The sequence below is a fragment of the Capsella rubella genome, unplaced genomic scaffold (assembly GCF_000375325.1).
Source record: "Capsella rubella cultivar Monte Gargano unplaced genomic scaffold, Caprub1_0 scaffold_8, whole genome shotgun sequence".
Lineage (NCBI taxonomy): Eukaryota > Viridiplantae > Streptophyta > Magnoliopsida > Brassicales > Brassicaceae > Capsella > Capsella rubella.
In genome coordinates, this window is record NW_006238916.1 from 5146493 (window position 1) to 5170635 (window position 24143).

The following is a 24143-nucleotide window of genomic DNA, read 5'->3' on the forward strand; positions in this document are numbered from 1 at the left end:
GTCAAAATTAAAAAATTAACCCGATTTTAACAATTGGATACTTCAAAGTTGGATATTAGTTTGGGTTTGGATACATACATCGGATACTTTCCATATCTAATTTTAAGATTATATTATTTCCATAACTAATTTTATGATTTCCTAATATTTCTCTAACTAATCAATTATTATTCTTCTTTAAATTTTATTTGATCGTATTTTTAATTTATGATATTATGCTATATAATAAAAATATTTAATAAAAATTAATATTTTTTTTTGCATATGTTCCAATTTGAATTTTTCAAAACGGACATATAATACTCAACTACACTCGGTAAAATATTTTGGACAATGATTTAAAATTAGTATAAGTATGATCAGTATTAAAACCATTGTTACATGAGCATATTTAAAAGTTTAAAAAGTTTCAAAATTTTATAATTAAAAGATTCATATATATAAAAATTTAGAATTGAAATTATTAAAAATATTTTATTGAAGATATAGATGTAATTTTGGAGACATAATTTTTATTGATTAAATATATTATATATCAAACTATGTAAATTTTAGATAGTTTGCGGATAGTTTGTTAAAATCACAATTATAATGGTAAAGCAAGTTATGAATAATGTTTTTTACAAAATGAATTTTGTTTCAGGTTGATCCTTCAAAAAATATATTGTAAGTATGTAATTTTTACATATATTTCTACTTCTACTACAAAATGGTCAAATTGAATAATTTGTCGATACATATTATTTCGTGCCGTTCATTTTTCACTGTTTTATTAGTTGTATCAAAAATCAATGTATTATTATTTACTCGCTTTTTCGTTTTATTATTTTATTTAAACTTATTATACAAATATACGATTCACCGTAATCGACTGCATTGCAATAAAATTAAAATGTAATATATTGTAATCCGTTAAAGGTTATATATATGTAATTATTTCCTCCGTGCTGTAGCGCGGGTCCGAATCTAGTATCTATGTATAAGATGATAGAAGGCAAATCAAACCCATTGGGATCATATTTCTTCGGTGTTTCTTATTCAATATTTTTTTTTTAACTATCTTATGGTCAATTTTAAAATCTTAAGCATGCATATTTTATTTCATGTTAATGTTGTGATATTTTCATATAACTACTGTCGATAGATTAAGATTGTGTTGCAATGTTTGATATTCAGTTTTCGAAAATGATGGAGTTAAAGCGACATGATTCTGTGAGAATAATAAACTTAGTTACCTTTAAACTGTCTTATAAAATTTATGTTGTTCTAAGGATAAGTAATTTAAAAAGTTATTGAAATAACTCAATCGGTTTTACTTTTTAATTCCATAATTTATAGTCTCATACTTACTAATTAACCAAACCGAACAGCTAACAGTTACTAGCAAAAATAAATTAAACCAACTCCAATAAAATTAATAACCAAGTCAAACAAATTCAACAACCAAACCATTAACTAGAAATCATAACATGCTTCTAATCCAAGGTTCCAACAATAACAAAATAAAGCATAAAACACATCCAACGACTCTAAATCATCATTTTCGTCGTTGCCACGATCCCATGGTCACACTTTCTCTTTACATGCACTATAAGAAAAAAGATGTGTGAGTATTATAAAAAATACTAAGTGAGGCGGTCGTTCCATCTACCAGGTTATACACACAAGTAAGGTAAATCAACCAACATGCAAAACAACCAAACCATGCAAAATAACTACCAACCGAGATTGGTGTCGAACAGTCACCACCACTGGTTGTGTCAACCGGTGCCGACCTGGTGTTGAATTATACTGCCTCTGCATCAGCTTTGGAATCGCTTCTTGTCACTCGTGACAAGGAAACAAATCTAATCCCCAAACTCGACCACAAGCGACACCTAACCATCAAACATGCAATACACATCACCAAAAATCACCTAACATACACAGAATCAAATTTACTAGCATCTACAAAATCAAAACACACATCATAAGGTTCAACAAGCTTAGTCCAGTCATTGTCACTCTCTCACCTCCGATTTGGGATTGATTGGGAACAAAAACATCAAGAACACAACAAGAACATATGTAAGCCTCCTCACACCAACAACCATGAACTCAGCTTCTTTTTACTTGCAAAACCAACAAAAACCCTTAGTCACCTCCATAAATGCTTCTCAAGCCTCACCTTAAGCCTCTAGACCAATTCACAAATTCTCTCTTTCTCAAATTTCCAGGATGCGACAAAAGCAGAGAAAACTGTCAAAAGAGTGGCTGCTCCAGTTTTAACACGACTTAGACTTTCTTTCCAAGTCGAAATCAAGTTAAGCTGAAGATTTAAAGTAAAACGCCTAACTCAAATAATGGTTTATAACAAGATAAAAAAGTTAATAATAAAAGCTACTAGTTTTGATTAGATTGCGAGAAATAACATACCTTTTCATTACAACAAAAAAAACAAAAAAAAGACTTACTATATTATCTAAAAACGGTAGAAAAATATTATTGTCCAATTACTCATGTTGGTAACTCCATAACAAAAACAGAGTAATATGAGACAAGGTGATATAATTCTACGTACTTATTGCATGATCCGATGGTAATTCATTGTTCATATCTTTCTTTGTATGCAATTGTCAATAGTGTTCGGAGTGTTTTAGTTCGCCCACAACCAAGGAACTCTGGTTCAATAGTCTTTAGCAATCAATACATAAAACATTACAAGACAAACTCTCCCCAACAAGGACAACAACACTAGATTCTCTGGTCTTCTCACATGTTTCCTAATAATATTTCTAGGATCTTTGGTTAAAAACCATACAATAACATTCACTAGTTACGGATTTCGATAATATTTTTGATATAACTAATTAGGAACATTTTGTTTTGGTTAATAAAAAACTTAAAAACCATATATAGAATCCACTTTTTACTGTTACTAATCGCATTTCGAAGATTCAAATAAATTTCTAAAATGAAAATATGATTAGAACTCCAGAAACAAAAAAAAAATATGAGGGATTACTCATATTTTGGTTTTCTACTCATCTCTGAATTGAGAGTTATTAGACCAACATTATAGGTAGTATGTTAATTAGGGTATCTTAGAATTAATTAGTATTAAACTTGAAAAAGTTGAGTTTAAGAGTTTTTAGTTTTGAGATGTGTTTATTGGTAGGATCTTAAGTTGGGTATCTTAGAAAAAAATTTATAATTTGTAATTTAAGAAAATTTTATAATTATTGCAAATTTAGAATTTGAAAACATACGTAAGAGAGAAATTATAAGATAGAAATTATAACATAAAGTACAATAAATTTAAACGTGAAAATTTACTCCAAATATGTTTGACCAGATCGTTATTCAATTGTTCATGCTTAGCTCGATCCCGAAGTCGAGTTCTAGCGGCCATCAGATCGACGGAATTTGAAGGCATATATGTATCATACGAGAAATCCACTCATGTACTTTCGACAGTTTCCGCTTGTTGAAATTCGGTGACATCAAATTGAGTATACATATCTCGTTCATTTTCATCTGGATATCTTAGAAAGAAAATAAAATTATTTAAAAATTAAATTAAATTAAAAATTGTAATTTGAGAAAATTTTATAATTATAGAAAAATTTAAAATTTAAAACATACATAAGATGGTGGTGGTCGGTTGACAAAAAAAAGATGGTGGCCGTCGGTGATATTGTTGTTTCACATCGCGAGAAAAAGAAAGAAAAAAACTAAGTTATTTTTTCCTTTATATATTTATCTCTGTATCCAATCAAAATGTGCCACGTATACGTATCTTTACCCTCCAAAAATATCTTACATAAGATACCTATCTTAAGTATCTTACCTAAAATTATGATTTTTGATTTAAATTTAAATCTTAAATTTACTAAGATACTTCTTAAATCTCCTTGATAATGTTGCTCTTAGGGCATCCTCATTGGGGGTATCTTATGAGGCTAAGATACCCCCACTTTTCCAAAGAAAATCCTTATATAACATACTTTCTTTGAAAAAGTGGGGGTATCTTAGCCTCCTAAGATACCCCCAATGAGGATAGTCTTAGTTTTACAAACTCGAAAGAACACACTTGATATGAATAAATTTTACATTCATTAAAAATGAAAAGTTTGATTAGAACATCACTTTATCTTGCATTTTATAAAAGAGTAAATAACTTCTTCCTTTGGTATATTTTCACATTAAACCAAAAAAAAAAAACACTCATGTGGCATAATCAATGAAACTAATGATGCTAAAGATTAGATATAAAGGAAAAGAAAAAAAAAGTAGAAGAGACAAAACAGCTACATGTTGGCAGTATCTTACTAGGTGAGAAAAGTGAAAAATAAAAAGATCACGTTTATTAATAAAAATCTTGTAATGAAAAAAAATTGAAGAAATCGAAATTTTCATAACCGTAAAAGTCGGAATTAAAAAAATAAATTTGATAAAAGAATACAAATCTTGGGAACTAAATAATAATAATTTTATTAATCATCGAAAAAAAACAAAAAGAGACCATTCTGGTTCAACTCCGGTTCCAGTTCAGACAACGTTAACAGGCTTCCGAAGAAACATAAGCGAAGAAGGTGGCGCGTCACCAATCCACGCGCCGACGTAAAGACGCTCATAGTAATGAACACAGTAAAGCGACAAAGAGAGCTGAAGCTGGTCTCTAGTCCAAAGAAGCTTAGGTAGCCTTGCAAGAACAGGACGGATACAGAGGAAGTAAAGACATCTATAGCCACCAAGAGCCGAGACAATAGAACGAAGAGACAAAGATGGTCGTGGTGACACTTGTTGGAAACAAAGCTCTTCCCATATAGAGTCGTTACGTGCCACAGCTGACCAAAGACGGCACACACATGCGGCTGAACATAGAGATGGACCGTCTAGTCTCCGGAGGATTTCAACAAGAACGTCGTGGTGGTCGTTGATACTGAACTCAGGACGAGAGGCTGAGGCTTGTGTTAGTGTCACTCTTTGTCTCTTGTTGTTACTTTTCTCTACCATGTCTTTACGTTTCTTCTCCGACATGGTTATAGAGAGATCAGATAGAGAGAGGTTTTTATAAAGAGAGAAGAATGATACAGCTGTTGATATCACACGGGCACATATATGTGTGTGTAAGTGAGAAGCAATAGAGAGAGAGAGAGAGAGGAGTGATGTTTTTATATATTTCAATCTGATAAAAGAAGAATAAAAATATAATGTTGGTTGGGTGGTTCTTGTTTCTTTTATAAAACCTTAAGTCTATATCATTACTTAGATGTTTTGTCTTTTTGTTTTAAAAGCTATTGGTAGAACATATAACTATTTGTTTTGTTTTGGTTTGCTAATCTTTTATTCATGCCTTTCTAATCCTAGTATGACCTATGGGATTGCTTAATACGGGTATAAAAACTATTTATATCCAATTATTTGATAGGATGGTATCGTATAATTATAGTAATTCGCATATATGGTTGAGATTAGTACGAAATACTATTTTGATAAGACGAATTTTACGAAAATGACATTTTTGCTAAAATATTATATATTTTCAATTTTGAACACTGAAAAATATCCGTATTTATGATTTTTTTGTTGCTAAAATACATAATTTACAACAGATACTAAAATTTTTGATTAAATAGTTCTACCCATTCCCAATCATATAATTGGGTACCAATTAAACCCAATCATAATTCGTTATACCACATGTTTAATCATATTTTAATAGTGTATGAAATGATAAATTCGTAAAAATTTAAATAAAATGGCAAAATCTATAAATGTTATCAAGAATAACGAAAAAATCGTTATTTATTCTATATTGTTAGATAGAGTCTATAATATGGTCATAGTAACTCGCACTAGTGTTCGATATTGATAGATCTAATACCAACTAATTGAGAGCTATTTTGAAAAGAAATAAGTTTCTTTTTTTTTTTAATTGCAACTCTATTATGAAACTGAATAAAATATAAGTGATTAGTGTTTGTCTTTTGAAAGTGAGCAAGAGGGATATATACCTAAAACTTCAAACCTAATCAAGATGGGATAGGTAAATTAATCTTGTGGTATACTATATATGTAAATTTAGGTATAATTATATGAATACTATACTATTACAAAATGTGACTACGTGTGTAAAATAAAACCTACTTGTTAATATATTTATAGATACTTGTTGGGTAACGTAACAAAGTTAAAATGATTTGGAACGACTAGTTTCTTTGTTTCCTCCACGCTATGCTTTCTTGAACGGTAGTGTTGAGTCAAATCTCTCTCGTTGACTTTTGTTGTTGTTGTTTTTTCTTCTTTTTTGACATTTCTTTTTTCAGTCCCATATCCATAAATAATTTTAGTGTGTACATACACAACACTTTTACCTATAGAAGATAAAATTAAATACAATCCAATAAGATCTTCATACTCCCTTTTAAAATTAAATAATTTTGAGGTAATTTTTTTAAATGTATATTCCAACTCCATATAATTAAGTTATCGACTAGTTTACATGGAAATAATAGCAACTGTATATTCTTATATATTTCACAATTTTGGGTTTGTTCGTTTGGTCGCCGCAGGTACCTGCGACTGCGGTGGCGACAAAAATTATTTTTCATTTAGTTGCTGCAGGTTGCCGCAGCGGTGAACGCAACGTCTTGTGAATAAAATTTTTGAACGTCGATTTGATTTAGCGGCTAAAAATGTTGTGCTCGCCGCAACCGCTACTGCTGCCGTAACCGCCTGCGGCGACCAAACGAACATGCCCACAATGAATGTTTTAGTTTCGAGAAATATATAAAAAATAAAAAATATATAAAAAATCCTTCAATTATGATGTAAATAAATTAGACTATTTTCAATATTTGACATCATTTTTAAGAAATCTAAGCAATCTATAGCAAAAAAAAAAGCCACATCTATATAAAAAAATCAATAAATATTTTGTTATCCAAACCATAGTTAACCGATTCCTTTTAAGCTAATATGTTAAGTTTTTTTCTTCCAGAAAAGTATAGTTAAAACTTAAAACATTAAAACGAACATTAAAATTACCATTCATTAACACTAAATAAAAATTTGAAAATACATATACAGAAAAATCAAACAATTAAAAACTAAAAACCAAAAACTAAAACCCAAAAACCATAAACCAAAAAAAAAAGTCATTATAGAAAAAAGAAAAACCCATTACCATTCAATCGAAAGTACTGTTTGGAGCTATTCCCAAAACGTTTTCACAAATATGTAACTTTTCTTTTACATGATAAATGCATTCTCAATATATTTTTCTTTTCATTTAAACGTATAAACAATATATAAAAATCATGGTTTTAGTCTACTTTAGTTGACAAAACTGCTAGCAAAGCCTTCACACCATTTTACACAATCTTCTAACATTTATACAATTTATTTAACAAGATTGAAGGAAACCAAATTTATTGGGAGCATAATTAATTAACGGATATATTTATAGATTACTATAAAATATGCATGTGAACGTCTATATCTATAGGGTAGAGAGAAAAAGTTGTGACTTGTGAATGGGAATCGAGGTGAAGTGAGCATGTGTCCAAGGGAAAGAATCCACCAGAAAGAGAGAACTGCAAAATCCGATGCTCTTCCATTTTCGTTTTTTTTTTCTTTCTTTTTTTTATAACTATTTATCTATCTAAATTATATACATAAATTTACAAAATCAAAATAAATGACAAAACAAGAATACAAAATAAAAGAACAAGACACTACAATTTGTCATTTTTTTCTCAATGTACTGAAAATATAAAAGGTTCGAATATTAAGAGCAGTCGAGATAGACAAATCCGTCAACGATTTAGTCTGTTTTATTTTTTAAAGTGAACAACAAACCATTGTGGACCAATTCTATTTGTACGTAAAAACGGTCCAAAATTGGTTCATAACGATATTTTAATTTCTTTTTTACCGTATTACAGATTATATTTGATGAATGGTAAATAAAATTTAGTTTAATTCGTAGATGGATTTGTCCACCTTAATAATTGCAATAATTTAGATCCAAATTATTTTCTTTCTTTTGTGTTCAACTAAAAATAAACATACTATTGTTTTAGGTTACTATTATACTAGTGAAATACATTAGATTGTAAATATATAAAAGCACGTATGCGTGTCTTAGTGTATATAGTAGGTTATTACAGTTTGATCTTCTCGAGGTAAAAGAGACATTGTTGTTCGTTCTTCTTGTTGTTTTATGTATTTACCTTTTTTGTATTTTGAGTTTTTCCATATGTCTTCTTCACATTCTCATCAGTCTTTCTTGTTTCAGAGCCGTTGTACATTTTTATCTATAGGGTATATTCATACTTGTATATGTCCACGTAGATATAATAGTAAAAACCATATATTGCATGACATACGTAAGAAGACTTTACAATATATACACTTTAATATACAATATTTGTTTTTCTATTTTAGTTTCTTCATGATGCATGCATGTTTGATGTTTCAATTATTTTTATTTTTTGTAACAGGTGATGTTTGATGTTTCAATTATTCATTCCAAGATTTCGATCAATCCTAAGAAGCAATATCATGATGATGATGATGTTGAAAATCTTGCATAAACATATTATTATGTTGTTTACGACCAGAAGATATGAAAGATTTGTTGTTTTTGTTATGAGTAGAGAAGGGGACAAAATTATGTATAAATTTTTTGATGTTTTGTTCAAAAAAAGAAAAAGAAAATCTTTAATATCTCCACTAAATGTATGAAGAGTAACCAAACCAATTTGTAAAATAATTGGTTTTAGGATATAAGTGATAATCATCTTAAAATGTAATTGGATCAACAAAGATATTGTACACACTTAATCACCATTCAAATATTTTCTATATTGCTTTAGTATAATTTACAAAATTCTTTATTTTTTTTTTGTATTGGTAATGTTGTCATTGTAAAGTCTCAGGTCACCATATTCATATTTGTTTTTTGATAACATCAACTTGGATTAACTCAAACGAGCCAATCGGCAGGAAAATTGTTTACAAATTTAATAACCTGCAGACATATTTATGTCTTTACTGATAAGGTTTTAGTTAATTGTTAAAATTATGTATATGAACTAACTTTCAAGATCATTATAATGTTAATTATAGCCGGAAACAAATTAAAAGTAGTCTACTATATATCACACAAAATGTTATAAGATGATTGTCATTTTGATCATGTATGAATACTTGAAACTATATATCTCCAAAATCTTTATCATTACAATTTTCTTACTGAATTTTTTCTCATTTTAAAATAGATATAGACACGAAAACATAGAAGAAAGCATAATTTTGTATCATTTTCAGCGAACAATAGCCGTATACTACCATCCAAATGAAGAGACAAAAGATAGACTGTCACCTAAAATAAGAGAAAAAAAATTACAATTATATTTTTTTTTAAATGCAAACAGAAATTAATTAACTAAAAAACTTGACGTCATGAAAATATCAATTGACAAGTAAAAAAAAAAAAAAAAGTATCTATCAAACATATAGTCCTTAAGCAACTATTTAGTTGTCTTTTTTGGTATTGGACTTTCTCCAAAAATAGCAAATCCAAAATTCGTTCTAACAACCTTTATGCTGTCCTTAGACTACACATATGTTTCAAATGTGCATTATACATAAATTATACTGTTAACAAATCACTAAAGGAATGAACTGTATATGAAATGTTGACAAGGGAGATGAATTTGTCATGTGGGTTTATAATTAAATTATTGATTTTCTTATTAATCCATGAAATAACAAGAAGATAATTACGAAATATATCTCTTCATATGATCATAATTTGAGAGATGTTTTCATTTTAGTTTCTTTCAAATATACACTTACTCTTTCGACGACTAGTGTTTGTACTTTGTAAAAAGAGTGACATGTGCGGCATCAAATTGGTCAACCTTATATAATTATCGTATTGACTCTCTGATTTTATATAAAATTATAATTTTCCTGCAAAATGGGTAGGGATATATATATATATATACATTACAATGAACATTCTATTTTTAATTGATTTAAGAAAATAAAACTAACGTCTCTCTCCTCGTTTTTGCAAAGATTGATTCATTTGAGACAGAACTGATCAGGATGAAGACAAAACAACTAACGAGTTTGGTTTTGTTTAACTTTGTTATGAGATCAACCATGTTTAAGGTCAACCATGCTACGAGATGACGGAGATTACAAGCAACAAAAGCATCAAGAATTAAGATAATCCGATCGATCATAGAAGGGTTAAGACATAATAGTTAAATTACTGTACATATTTGTAGTTATTAAGTTTAGTTTTTTTGTATATCATTATTTTTTAAACTTAGGATGTGAATGGTTAACAGCGGTTCGAACGGACCAAACCATCTATGGACAAAAGCGTTTTTTATTTATCATTCGCTTATTGGTTATATAGTGAACACGTGATATGAACCAAGTGCAGACTGTTTTTATGTACAAATAGAGTTGGGGTTTATTGTCCGCTCTAATGATAAAGTGTATTAAACCGCTGGCAGATCTGTCTATCCCAACCGCTGTAACCATTCACACCCTTATTGTTATATTTTATTTATATCTCTATATGTAAATTAATTATACTGTTGTAACTTGATTATGATTAGTTTCATACAATTATTCTATACTCTCATCTACATATATAACCCTACCACATAAACCTAAGGAAATTATTAGCTAAGAAAAGTATACAATATATAGGAAATCTTTGTTAGGTTTATATACATACATAGCAATTGTAATTTAAATTGGAACTCATGTATCGATCTATTATGTTTACATTATATATGGATTAAAATGAAGCTAAGTTTTAAAAACTAAAACATATTATTTTAAAGAATTATATAAATGTAGACTTGAACAAATGAAATTTTATTTTCAAGCTAAGAAGCGCTTCTATATTACTATTTAGTTTGAAGAATCATAAATACCACTTTACATAAGGATAACTTTATTGGACAAAAATGGTTAAACAAGATTTCAGTTTCACATATACTGTATTATTACAAATTTGTAAACCAACCTAGGATTTTATAACCTATGCAATTTCCGGAATAAAAAAATAAAGGGACACTATGTCAATTTAAGGAAGTGGTATCCAATGTCTAACTAGTTCCAAATCAACCAGCTAGACTGACTTAATATAAATACAAACTCATTGCAATAGAATAAGATTTTACCAATAAGACACAAAGCGCAGAGCACAAGGCAAAAGATTTGGTCAGCCCTAAACGCTAAAACAAGTAAAACAGCTCAGAAAAAGTAGAATGACACATTTGGACTCAACCCTATATCAAATCTTTGATAGTGTTATCGATACAGCTCATGTACATATATATATTAGTAATTGAATACTTAATTAAAAAGTGATTAAGTAAGTAAGAAGGATTTGGTAATGATCAAAGGAGCTAAAGAGGGGTTAAGGAGAGGGATAATGAGATAAAAGCTCAAGTACAATGATAAAGAAAACAAATAAGAAAAAGGGTGAACACAAACATACCTTCCAATATAAACAAACAAAGACTGCCATATTTGTCCAAATCCCTATTTCATCTTCACGTATACATACACATATAAAGGCCTATTATTTGTATTTTTTTTTTCTTAGTAAGTATTTTCACATTTTCAATGTTTCAATATACTTGTCATTTTCAAAGTACATTTTTCCTTTCCTTTTTTTGTGAAGTATTTTTCTGTTTTAGTTTTTGGTTCAGTTTACAATTTCAATCTGATAATTTTATCAAGCACGTATAACTTGTTTAAGTTTTTGTTCTCTATGTATTTTCTACTTGTGAGTGGGTCTTTTTGGGTTAATATATAAAAATTAAAGAGACCAATGGCCCAAAAAAAAAAGACCAATGGCCATAAATGGTGATCATCGAAGCGAGCGTTTTTTGTCCCGCACCGCAATAACGCATATATGTTATCATTTACCCCGATTTTTTTTTATTAGCGTTTTTGAGAAAATATACATATTTTTTGGAATTTGTAAAAAATTAACTAACATATATAGACATGAAACACTTTTAAAAACATAAGTTGTATTTATCTAATGGTCTAAAAAGACTGAAAACCGCACTTGTCCCGCAAAATTATTTTCTCTAAAAGTTCGAATGGTGACAGCGTATTTGACTGTACATGAAAAGCGGTTTTAATATGCGATACGGTTCAACTGCGGTATTTAGAGAAAATAAATATGCGGTACGGTTCAACTGCGGTAGGGTCCCGCTATTGCTCTTCCGGCCTCTTCAAGGTTCCGACAACCGGCTCTTCGAAGGCAGATCCCGTTCTAAGCAATTTTCTTACTCAAATTTGACACCCCTCTCTACGTCCAGCGATCTCCACGATCTCATATATTCCACTAAGATTTGCTGCATGAGAGGATCTTACATGTTCTTAGCACACAAAAAAAAAACATTAAATTGATGTAAAAAACACATTAACAAATGTAACGTTTGTGTCTAGATTTTTTGACAATGTCGCTTGACACTATAACGCCCCAACCGCCATCTCTCTAGTGGACCCCATGTTCACCACCAACCCATGGGCCCATCTCTCTTATGGGCCACACGTCCTCTCACTGGGCCAGTGAGCCCATCAATATCCGACGGTCAGTTTGATACGTCATTTACCGATCCTACAAATCACCACATGATTTTTCCCTGTGTTTTGGCCTCATTCACACGGTTCCGACAACCACTTCCCGGAAGGTCACCTATCCTTTGACTACTCCAGCATAAGCACGCTTAACTGTGACGTTCTCTCATGACCCTTGAGCGAAAATATAAGTGCACTTTGGTGACATAGGTGGCCAAATCAATTCATTTAAACCTCTAGGTGGCCAAATCAATTTATTTAAACCTCTCTGCAACCGGGGTCTCACAATTCTCCTCCACTAACAAACCGCAACGTCCTCCTTGTGCACGACGATCGTCACCCCCTGACAGTGTGAGCCCACCAATCCAAACTTGTCTATGTTCGGCTCTGATACCACTTGTAACACCCTAACCGCCATCTCTCCAGTTGGCCCCATGTTCACCACCAGTCCATGGGTCCACATTTCTTAATGGACCTCACGTCCTCTCATTAGGCCCGTGAGCCCATCAATATATGACGGTCGATTTGCTACGTACATGAGGCTTAAATACTTGTTTACTGACCCTACAAATCACCACATGATATTTCCATGTGTTTTAGCCTCACTCATACAGTTCCAACAACCACTTCCCGGAAGGTCACTCATCCTTTGACTACTCCAGCATAAGCAAGCTTAATTGTGGCATTCTCTCAGGACCTTTTACTGAAAAGATAAGTGCACTTAAGTGACATAGGTGATCAGATCAATTTTTTTAAACCTCTCGGCATTAAGGGTCTCACAGACACAAATAATTTTGGCGGTTTGTAGTTAAAGAAAAGCCCTAATCTCGACATAAGGCTCAAGAACAGCTATTTCCTTCTCACTTGTGGCTTTTGTCGTTTCGTGAAAGCTAAGAGAGAAAGAAAGAAAACTTGTGAGTGATCAAAGAGTTCTGTGGTGTATGCTTGGTTTGAATGTTTTACTTGTGTTTATGTACGTTGTTTGCTTTGCTAAGCTTGTGTGTATAGCCTAGTTGATGGGAGGACCATCTCACTGTGTCTTTGTGACAATACTCACGCATCTTTTTTTTTGTGGTGCAGGTAAAAAGAAAGTATGATCATAGAATCAATGAAAAGAAGACGAGGGCGATAATTTAGAGTCGATGAATGATATTTCACGTTTTATTTAATCATTCTGAAACCTTGGAATTAGACGCATGCTAGGTTGCTGGTTTTGTTTTGTTTGATTGTTGGATAGTTACTGGCTTTGGATATTGATTTTCGCGGTTCCATGTTGCTTTCATTCAGTTTGGTTAAGTAATAATTATGGGGTTATTATTTAATGAATTTAAATGAAAAATGAGTTGGGTCGTTTCAATTGGTATCAGAGCTAAAGTTAGGCGTCTGTGGGTTAGCAACGTCAAGGGGTGACAACGAGGATGTTGCGCTCTTTAAGAGGGGAATTGTGATACCCTAGGACGATGCTATAGTTTGATTAATGTGAGTTAAATTGAATTATGTGTGTGGTGTGATTGAGATTGAGACTGAGATTACTAGATCATGTTGTTTGTTGTATGATATTTGATTGATTGTGATTAATTAGTCAATGATTGAGTATGGCATATAGATCATCCTCTCCGAACTTTTAATGAGATTTCACGGTATGTGTTTGTGGTAATTTATTTTGCCTTGTGTTCTTAGTCTCTGTTGTGTTAGTGCAAATGGTTAGTGGTGGCAGTGGCAGATCCATCAATTTTTTTAACCGGTGTCAAGTTATAATTTAAAAAGTTATTAATGAATATATTAAAAATCTCTTATAAAAATCTCTTACAAAAATCGAAAACATTTTACAAAATCATTCTACGGTCTTTCATATCTTGAAATCTTGACATCACCTTCTCATTTGTAATAGTTTCAAAAACATCTTTCTCAACAAAACAATCGTTCAAAAACTGTCTCCAATTCGATTACGTCGATCTGCTTTCATGATCTTCATTGCTGAAAAACATCTCTCTACCATGGCAGTAGCAACAACCAAAATCAAAATCAACTTCAAAAGTCTATAAACCAAAGGGTATGACATATGTTTTATTGTTTCCACCAACATACGAGCAAGTTCTCCAAGACTCTTTAGATAAGTAAATCTTTCATCACTTCGAACATTATCATTGTAGATATCTAATTGTTGAAGAAGGGATATGTATTCTCCATGAGTAAAGTCAAATGGGTAGAAGTTAGATAACCTCATCAATATTTTCTGGTCATACTGAGACAACGAATCGATGGAAGATAAATAAGCAGCAAAAATAAGCAAATCAGTGTTTACCTCATTAAAACGATCGTTGAACTCTTGAAGGTGCAAATCCAAAACAGAAAAATAAGCAATTCACCTTGAAATAATGCTCATTTGTTATCCCTATTTTTTTTCTTGGTTTCTTTGTGTTAACAAATTCTTCCTCCATTTTTAGATTTTCAATATCATGTTTCTCACAAAAGAGGAGACTTTAACCAACAAAGAATTCCATCCATCATCCCTAAACTTCAGGAATTGTCTCTGCAATATCTTGATCTCTTCTTTGTAGAGCCATAGACAAGCTATTTGTGAGTCCTAATAGATGTATCATCATATGCAAATTGAAAACAAATTCAAAGCTATAGAAGTAGTTGAGGAGACCATGTGCTTGACGTCTTTTCGAGTCTTCTACACCTTCATTATGCACATACTTAAGCACCTTAATGATAGAAGAAAACAACTCAACCAAACGCAATAGAGTCATATAGTGAGAATTCCAACGTGTATTTGCTGGTCTTTTAAGAGAAATCTCTTGATTTAACCCTTTTTCAGTATTGAGTTCACCATCACTAATTGCTTTCTCAATCTCTTCTCTATAACTCTCTCGCAACATCTCTTTCCTTTTGCATGAACCTCCAACCACATTCATCAATATAGAAATCATATCAAAAAAATCTCCAACACCAAAATGTTTTTTTGCAATTGCGACAACCACTAACTGAAGTTGATGAAAAAAGAAATGAACAAAATAGGTAGATGTGTTCTCCTTCGAGATTAATGACCTTAACCCATTGAATTCTCCTTTCATATTACTTTCTCCATCGTAACTTTGTCCCCTCACTTTTTTAATGCTTAATCCATATTTAGCAAACTCAGAATCAACTGCAGATTTCAAAGATGATGAAGATGTCTCACTCACATGAGTAACACCTTAAAATCTCTCTATGACTATCCCATTCTTATCAACAAAACGAAACACTACTACCATTTGTTCTTTATCTGAAACATCAGCCGACTCATCAACCAGTAGACCAAATACATCGTGATCTATTTCTTCAATAATTGACTTGATTAGTTCTTCAGCAAAACAATGCACAAAATCTTTCTGAATCTTCGGAGACATCATCTGATTGTTTCCAGGAGCATTTCCTAACACAACCTTACTCATAACTTCGTTTTGCTCAGCAAGAGCTCCAAAACTATTAACACCTCCTTCATGTTCTGAAATGTTCTTAAGCTTATTTGGTCCATGCATCATTTCTTCCCCCCGTACCAGCATTATCTCTGAACAAGTAATTACAAAGGCAAAAAGCTTTGTCTTTCTTCACACTATATTCTAACCAACTAGGGTACTTATCAAACCATTTAGGATTAAATCGCCTCCATAAACCTCCTATTTGTGTTTGCTTAAATAAGTGACCATGAGGTTGACAAGGATCTCTCATCAAACATTTGCGGATTACCTTGTTTCTTTCGTTTGGATGATATTCTGAAATCTTTTTCCGATCAGCTGGTTTCATGGTAAATCATCTAAATCATTATGAGATGAGGATGGAGCTTTTCTTTTTTAAAAATTCTCCATAACTGAAAGAACAAAAAATTATAACGTTAATTAAAAAATTTACGAAACTTAAAATAAATTAATAGTCTAATGGAGTTAGGCTCACGTAGTCACGTCTCTTGTTCTATAAATATAAAGAATATAAATCAAATATACAAAATTCATTAACAATGTTGTAACGAATTAATATTCAGTAAATTAGGGACAAATTAAGCACTGCATATAGAATTGAACAACCAAAACTTTCTACAATTTTAAAGAGCATTCATATTTTGGTTAAATAAAAATTTTGGGCACATATTTCAAAGATAAAATTAAAATAGATTAGCTAAATCAGGTTAAGTATAAATGCAAATTGAAAAGAGCATAAATAGAATTATGGACTTACTGTTACTGCTCATGATGAAGATGAATAATATTTTGATCTATGTTCGGTAGTTCTTTTATGGTCGGAGATATAGATGGAGAAGTTGTTTTCAAGTTATGTTTTTTTTTTGTCAAGGATGAAGTCTCTTAAAGTTATTATTTAGGTTAGTCAATTAGTTGGGCTTCAGGTTATTACATATGTTATTAGGCTAAATTATTATTAGTGGACTAGTTTAATTAGATTATTTGTAGTGGATTTTTTAGTATTTGTTACAACTGAACAAAAATACTAGGCTATTAATTAATGGGGTGTTAAAAACGGAAAACTATAATTAATTAATGGGGTGTGTAGCAAATCAATGCTCAACCTTGGATCCAATTAATCATTGATTCAGAGATATAAAAGAGGGAGAACACGTAAACACAGAGAAACCACAAGGAGATTTGGTAACCCAGTTCACTGCTACAGCAACTACGTCTGGGGAGGAAACTGAGTCCTCAACATCCACTATAGATCAAGAGTTACATATGTGTTTTGATTACAACATACCTCTCACACTCATCTAATACCCTAGATTGAGTCTTCACAAGAAACATATGAAAGAAAGAAGAATACTGACAAGAGATCAAGCCTAGATACACTAAGAAACTACATCTCTCTCTAGCGCTTATTCACGTCTTGGGTACCGCCTGAAATAGGGTTTGGCTCAGCTCTGCTCAACTTCTGCCTCTGTTTGGTCCTCTGTATTTATACCTAAAACAGAGTCGGCTCCTGTACGGGCTTCAGACCAATATTTGGCCCAGTTTCAGACTTAGACCAAATAGGCCCATGTAACACAAACATATATTAACTTTAAGCTTCTGATTCACATCAGTTTCATCTTCCAAATTGAATCACACATCAACAGGGTGTCAAAAACAAAATATAGGGATTTAATAATAACAAGTCTATAACCTCTTGACAAAACTTTTAAATTAATGGTGTCAATTGAACCACCTTTGTTCTACGTAGGTCCGCCACTGATTGTTGGTCGAAACCATGAGACCATGATCGTGATTGTGGGCGTGGTCACGGAAGGGGTCAGGTTGCTGCCCTTGGAGAGTGAAGAAAGCGTGCTAGAGTACCACGGCAAACTTTGTAGGTGATCGCAGACGCATCAGGAGAGGTGAGGCTAGTGTGAGTGTCGTGGGGGCCAAATTTGGTCGGAGGCGGTACAGACTTAGCTGGGAACCCAGCTAGGGTGTTCCAGCACGAGGAACTCATAGTCGAGATGATCACTTGACGAATTTTTAGCACATGTTCTGGAGCGGTTACCAGGTGCGGTTTTAGTGTAGGCTCCAGTGGGACCACCAGGGGTTGCGAGTTTGCAACCGAATGGTTAGACCAGCTTGGAGACCACAAAGAGGCTTACCTGAAAACTCTATTTCTTCCTCCGCGGTTGGCTCTCTAAGCATTTCCTTCACCTGTAAGTTTTTGGTTTTAAAAAGTACTATGTATTATTGTTTTTCCCTTTTAAAGAGTATTATTATACAGATTTATACGGGAGATAAAAAGCTCGCTGGCCCGCTTCCCAAGAATATGGGACATGACGCTCAATACGTATATAAGTAATCAGCAGACCTAATGAATCTTATGATCATGTGACTCTAACATTTATTTTATATATTGTGTCTGAAAGCGGGTCCGTTTAACGGGTCAAAACAATCTGCGCGTTTATCCATTTTTAGGGTGTTTGGTAACACGTTTGGGATTTTTATAGTATAGTTTTTGATAGAAAAACATTAAATGATTCTGTTTGGCAACAAATTTTAAAAAAAAATCGATTAATAGTAGTGATTTCTATAAATTATATATTTGGTAAACTTATAATCACTATAATTAATAAATTTCTCCAAAAATTAATAATAACTAACACAATTCAATAAGATGATAAAGTAATACTTTTTAAAAGATCTTATTATATATGGTCTCATCAATATTGTAAATTTATTAATAAAAAATATACATACTGAGTTCAATAAAGTTAATAAAAATATACTATAGTTATTAATAAAACTGTGAAGTGACATTAATCTAATGGCAAAGTATAATAAGTCCGCTGAGAGCAGGCACCATCACACCAGGGATCGAGTCCCAACCCCTACGAATGTAGGGATTTGGCTAAAGGATTGGTTTATTGTAGTCCAATGTTGATAAAAAAAAATCAGTAAAATATGGCCCCACTACTCTCAAAATAGTTTGGTATTGTCTTATCGAGTTGTATCCAATAACTGTGAAAAAACATTAATATATTTTTTTTGATTAATTTTGTTGTTTCACCAACATACAATATTTACACCCAATTCAAATAACTTCTAACCAGGATGATAGTAAGGAACGAGAATGAGGAAAAGTGTAACGCCCGTCTCCGACGAATCTTAGCCGGTACTGGACGTCCCAATGGTCGAGGAAACTTAAGGTGGTCGAAGTATTCATCAAATGGTCGAGGATTTATCGGTACGATCGAAGTTTATCGAGAAATGAAAGAACCCATCTCGTTTTTTTAAAAAAATAAAAAACAAAATATGCAGACCGGATTAACCCAACTAATTGTAAACCGGCTAAACCAGCCCTACATTACTTCAAATTAATTAAACCACACATAACATAACCAACATAAGACTTAAGCATAAATCCATGAAAATAATTTCACTAAACCAACCAGTTCAACAAAACATTATTCCAGAACATAAGCACCCTAACATGCTTCTAAATTCCGTTCTAACATCCTAACAAATCCAACAATAATCTAAAACATCAATGAGCGCCTAGATCATCCTCTTCTCCTCGCCATGATTCCACGGATCACACTTTACCTTTACCTGCATCATAGAAAGAGATGCATAAGTATTTCATAAATACTTAGTGAGACAATCATCCCACCACTGGCTATACACAAACAGAAATCAATACATTCAAGTATTAACTCAAACCACCATCAATATAACACGAAAGAACACAAAAATGACCCGTCAGACAAGTAGTGTCGATCGACACCATCGATGGTGTCGCTTGACACTCGCGACCATCCTCGCGAGAAAGTAAGTTGGTGTCGTTCGATACCCACCATTGGTGTCGAGCGCCACCGAAACCTAACATCGTTCCATCCGCTTCTCATCAACGGATCCAATGCCTCTAGCACACCATGACCGGTTAGTCACCTCCTCAGGCTCGTACCAAGACACCAAACACATAAAACAAGCATACAAACAATGAATCAATCATCAATCAGAGAAAAACACCCAAATATGCATCAAAACTGCTTATATCAGCCTAGTCATGCACTCACCTTTCAAAATGATTGAAACAAGAACGCCAAACACTCAACTACAACAACCAAGGACTCTCCTAACACCACAGCAACGAGATCTCTCTTCCCAAGGATGGAATCACCAAGAACAGGTCTCAAATCACTCTCAAACCTCACAAAACCTCTCTTGAGAAATTTGAACTTTTTAGAGAAGAAAAAAAAACGGCTGTTCTAACCCTAGGTCGACCTTTCCTCTTTTAAATGCGACTTAGGTTAAACCAAACAATAACCCGCTCTGAGGTGGCAACTTTCAAGTCATACCGGCTCACTATTAGGCCACCAGCCTTCCAGCTACGGTATCCGGGAAGTCTCATCCTCGCTCTTGGGTCGTCACCCTCAAGCGTGCACTCGAATCGTCATCCGAGGCCATCACATCATATTCGAGCAAATAATTCTAAACGCCCTCGAGCATATCTCTCGATCAGATATACCTCTCGTGGTCCACTTATAGCATCGCAATGCTATACTAACCACCACCCCGAGACTTTCCAAAAATAGAACCGTCAAACCCGACACTTTCTATTTTTAGAAACTCGCACATATCTCTTTTACACATGACACAACAAGTCAACTTCCAGAAATACTCATCTTATTAATCTCAAATGTCATAATCATTACACCAAAAATGAAAATACAAAAGAGATACAACCAACAAATCCAACAATGTAATCAAACTCCAGAAAATCCTAACATACTTTTAATTTCGAGGTTAACAATAATAAAATAAAGCATAAACTCATTCAATGACACTATATCATCCGTCTCTTTGTCGACACGGTCCCACAGTCACATTTCTCTTTACCTTTATCACAAGAAAAGAGATGCGAGAATATTATCATAAATACTTAGTGAGGCGGTCCTCCCATCTATTAGGCTATACATCCAAGTATAGTAAGCAAACCAACATGCACAAATAAAAGTCACCCAACCAAACTTGGCACAAAAGGAACGAACAACTCTCTGACCCGCACTGGTGTCGACTGTCACCCCCACAGCGATGATCTGGTGTCGATCGACGCTGGCTCCACGTAGCTACTGGTGTCGACCAACATCCACCTAGTGTCGATCGTCATTGGCTCCGCAAATGCCCCATAATCACCTCTTCTCCCAATGCATCCAAACACAAATCCTAACATCAATCATGCAATACACAACACCAATCTCAGAGAAACAAACACACAATCAAAACCCGAATCCATTTACACAATCTAAACACACATCATAAAGGTTCACAAGTTTAGATTAGCAATAGACACGCTCTCGCCTTTGATTTGGTTTGATTGGGAGACATAAATAGGAAGAACACAAAAAGAGTAGAGCCTTCTCACACAAATCTCCTCAACTCTTTGCCCAAACACACAACAACTACCCTCAAACACCTCTAGAACGCCTCCATAAACTTTTTCTGAAGCCTCAACTTTCATCTCCTTAAAATCACACAAGCTAAACATTTTGTCCTTTTCTCTTTAGAAATAACAAAACTCTCAAAAAAAAAAAAAAAAAAAAAAGAAAAAAAGAAGAGAGGTTGCTTGAACTTTTATCATAGACTCAAGGGTTTTGTTTTAACCCAATTCACTTAAACTAACAATTAAGCCCAAACCACCAAACTACCAAAATTGATGGTGTCGATGGACAACAAGGACGGTACATATCATCACATAATCAAACAACAACATCACCGTTATACATATCATCAATCAATCATATTATCACATAAACTTATCCTACACAATCGAATCTTTACCTACATGCTTCAAGTGAAGAAACATAACCAAAAAAAAAAAAAAAGCATGTTCTGAAGAAGCCACTTTGGTTCCGTTTTCATATGTTTTATTAATTTGGCCAGTTTCACCTGTTTCTTGCGCAAAAAGCAACGTGAATAACTCCTCGATCTCAACTCCGATTCAGACACTGTCAGTTTCTGTATCTTCTAAGACAAAAGATCTATTCTAGATCCACCATGTTTTCTGATCTTACCTCTGATCTGGCAAGAAACTCTTCTTCTTTTCTCTTCTTGCTTCTTCGCTTCTGATTTGCTTCGCCTCTCTCAATTCTTCATATTCATGGTTGTGATCATCTCTTCTCCTCGGCAACGTCCTCGGCCTCCATCCCCACTTACTTCTTCTATTTCTCCGACCTGGTCTTGGCTAGCTCCTTGTCTCCAGTGGTTTGTTAACTGCGATCAAAAACCTTCTCTATCCTTTGGTGTCTTGGGTGCTGTTTTTAGGGTTTAGTTTTGGGTTTCTCTTTGACAGCTAAGGAAGAGGGAGATTGGGCCTTAGATAGGGTCCATTAATGCTAAAACAAATTGTACTTTGCTAAGGAATATCTTCATAAAGTTACAATTGCCAATATGTTATATATGTAAAATAGTGAAAATTAATTATGCAAATATTTTCAAAGAAATATCTTCGTAAAGTTACAATTGATAATATATTATATATGTAAAATAGTGAAAATTAATTATGCAAATATTTTCTTACTTTTATACCTTGTATATAGCTGTGAAAGTTTTATATATTATACTTTTTGCTGTAACAATTTTTTTCGTACTTTTATACCTCTTATTTGCATAATTAAAAAACATATTTTATTATGCAAATAAACACCTCTATACTCACATTTTTGCATAATGAGATTTCACTTGTATTTTTTAGGCAAACAAAATCTGCGTTTTTGCGTTTACTAATGCGATTATGCAAATTTTTTTGATGGCAATTTTTTTGCATAATCACATTAGATTACACCATTATGTCATTATGTGTATTACCAATCGGAGCCATTGTAATATGTTTTAATTATTTCGCCGAAGTCAATTTTTTTTTGGTAAAAATGTTACGTTTTATACTATTTTCAAATTTTTTGATAGAATTTAAAAAGGATAAGGGAAAAAGAGCAAGTCGATTTAGCCTTCAAACCAAGATGTCAAAAAAGAATTGACGACTGATAAAGCCACACTACAGAAAATTAAAAACCAACATTATAGTATTTTTAATAATTTCGTTGGAGCTGTTCAACTTTTGAAGTTATCATCACACTAGTTATAGCATATCTTTTTATATATGTTGCTAGTTAAATTAGCGGTATATTGGTGATCACCAAATATTCCAAAGTTTGAAAAGCAAAACGATATTACATCATGGCATCATGCAACGAATCATCCTATTTAAATAATAGTTTACTATGGAAAAAAATGGTCGTAAAGATCGAAAACACGATCCGGTCGTTTAATGTTTAATGTTAAGTACATCAAAAAAAAAAAAATGTTGACGTTTTTTTTTTTTTTTTTGTCATCTAATAAAGTGTTGACGTTGACGAGGCCTGGTTGCCATATTTAAAAATTGTAAGGATTAATTCAGAGAATCAAAATATCTCTATACATATAAGAGCTGAGCTCCACTTGAAATGAACAAGAACAAGACCATCCAAAAATTTCTCTTCAAGGAAAACAAAACAAAACTTTAAACAAACATGGCTTTGCTAAAGCTGTCTCTCTTGGGGATGTTTTTGCTACTAACCTTCGTTGTCGTCTCTTCAGCAACGCCGTGGACAAATCCTATACGAGCAAGTTTTTCTTAATCTTTTAGTAACTTTTTTACTTGGCCAAAACCATCTATATATAGAAATTTTTGTTTATATATATCCATAATCATTTTTTTTTTCTTTTTAATACATTTACAGAGATGCAATGACGATAATGGCAATGTGGTTGTTGATTTCTTTCATTGTTATAAGGATCTAGGTTTAAAGGATTACCATGTTTCTGTAAAATATTTGTTCTTGTTTTTCGTTTTCTACCTTTACTTTTTGTTTTTGGACGACCACCATGCCGCTGAGTTTTGGTCCATTGTTCCTTTAGGCCGGGGACCAAAACATTTGTTGAGTTTTTTTATTTTATTTTATTTTAGGTCATTTATATTATGATATGTTGAGTATTTATATATTTATCCTTTGTTTTGTATAATGTGATTTGTAA

General features: G+C 32.6%; 2 protein-coding genes and 1 pseudogene across 2 annotated transcripts; 1 reads left to right on the forward strand and 2 right to left on the reverse strand.

The window, feature by feature from the left end:
* Positions 1 to 4324: 4324 nt before the first annotated feature.
* On the reverse strand, positions 4325 to 5106 carry LOC17875411 (F-box protein SNE). Its single transcript, XM_006281162.2, has one exon. The coding sequence runs from the start codon at positions 5020 to 5022 to the stop codon at positions 4531 to 4533; it is 492 nt and encodes a 163-aa protein (XP_006281224.1). The 5' UTR covers positions 5023 to 5106; the 3' UTR covers positions 4325 to 4530.
* Positions 5107 to 14542: 9436 nt separating this feature from the next.
* LOC17875319 lies at positions 14543 to 16148 on the reverse strand (annotated as a pseudogene).
* Positions 16149 to 23638: 7490 nt separating this feature from the next.
* LOC17875339 lies at positions 23639 to 24091 on the forward strand. The gene is made up of 2 exons (XM_006281934.1): positions 23639 to 23731; positions 23849 to 24091. Exons 1-2 carry the CDS (start codon positions 23639 to 23641, stop codon positions 24089 to 24091), a joined length of 336 nt encoding a protein of 111 aa, XP_006281996.1.
* The last annotated feature ends 52 nt before the right edge of the window (positions 24092 to 24143 follow it).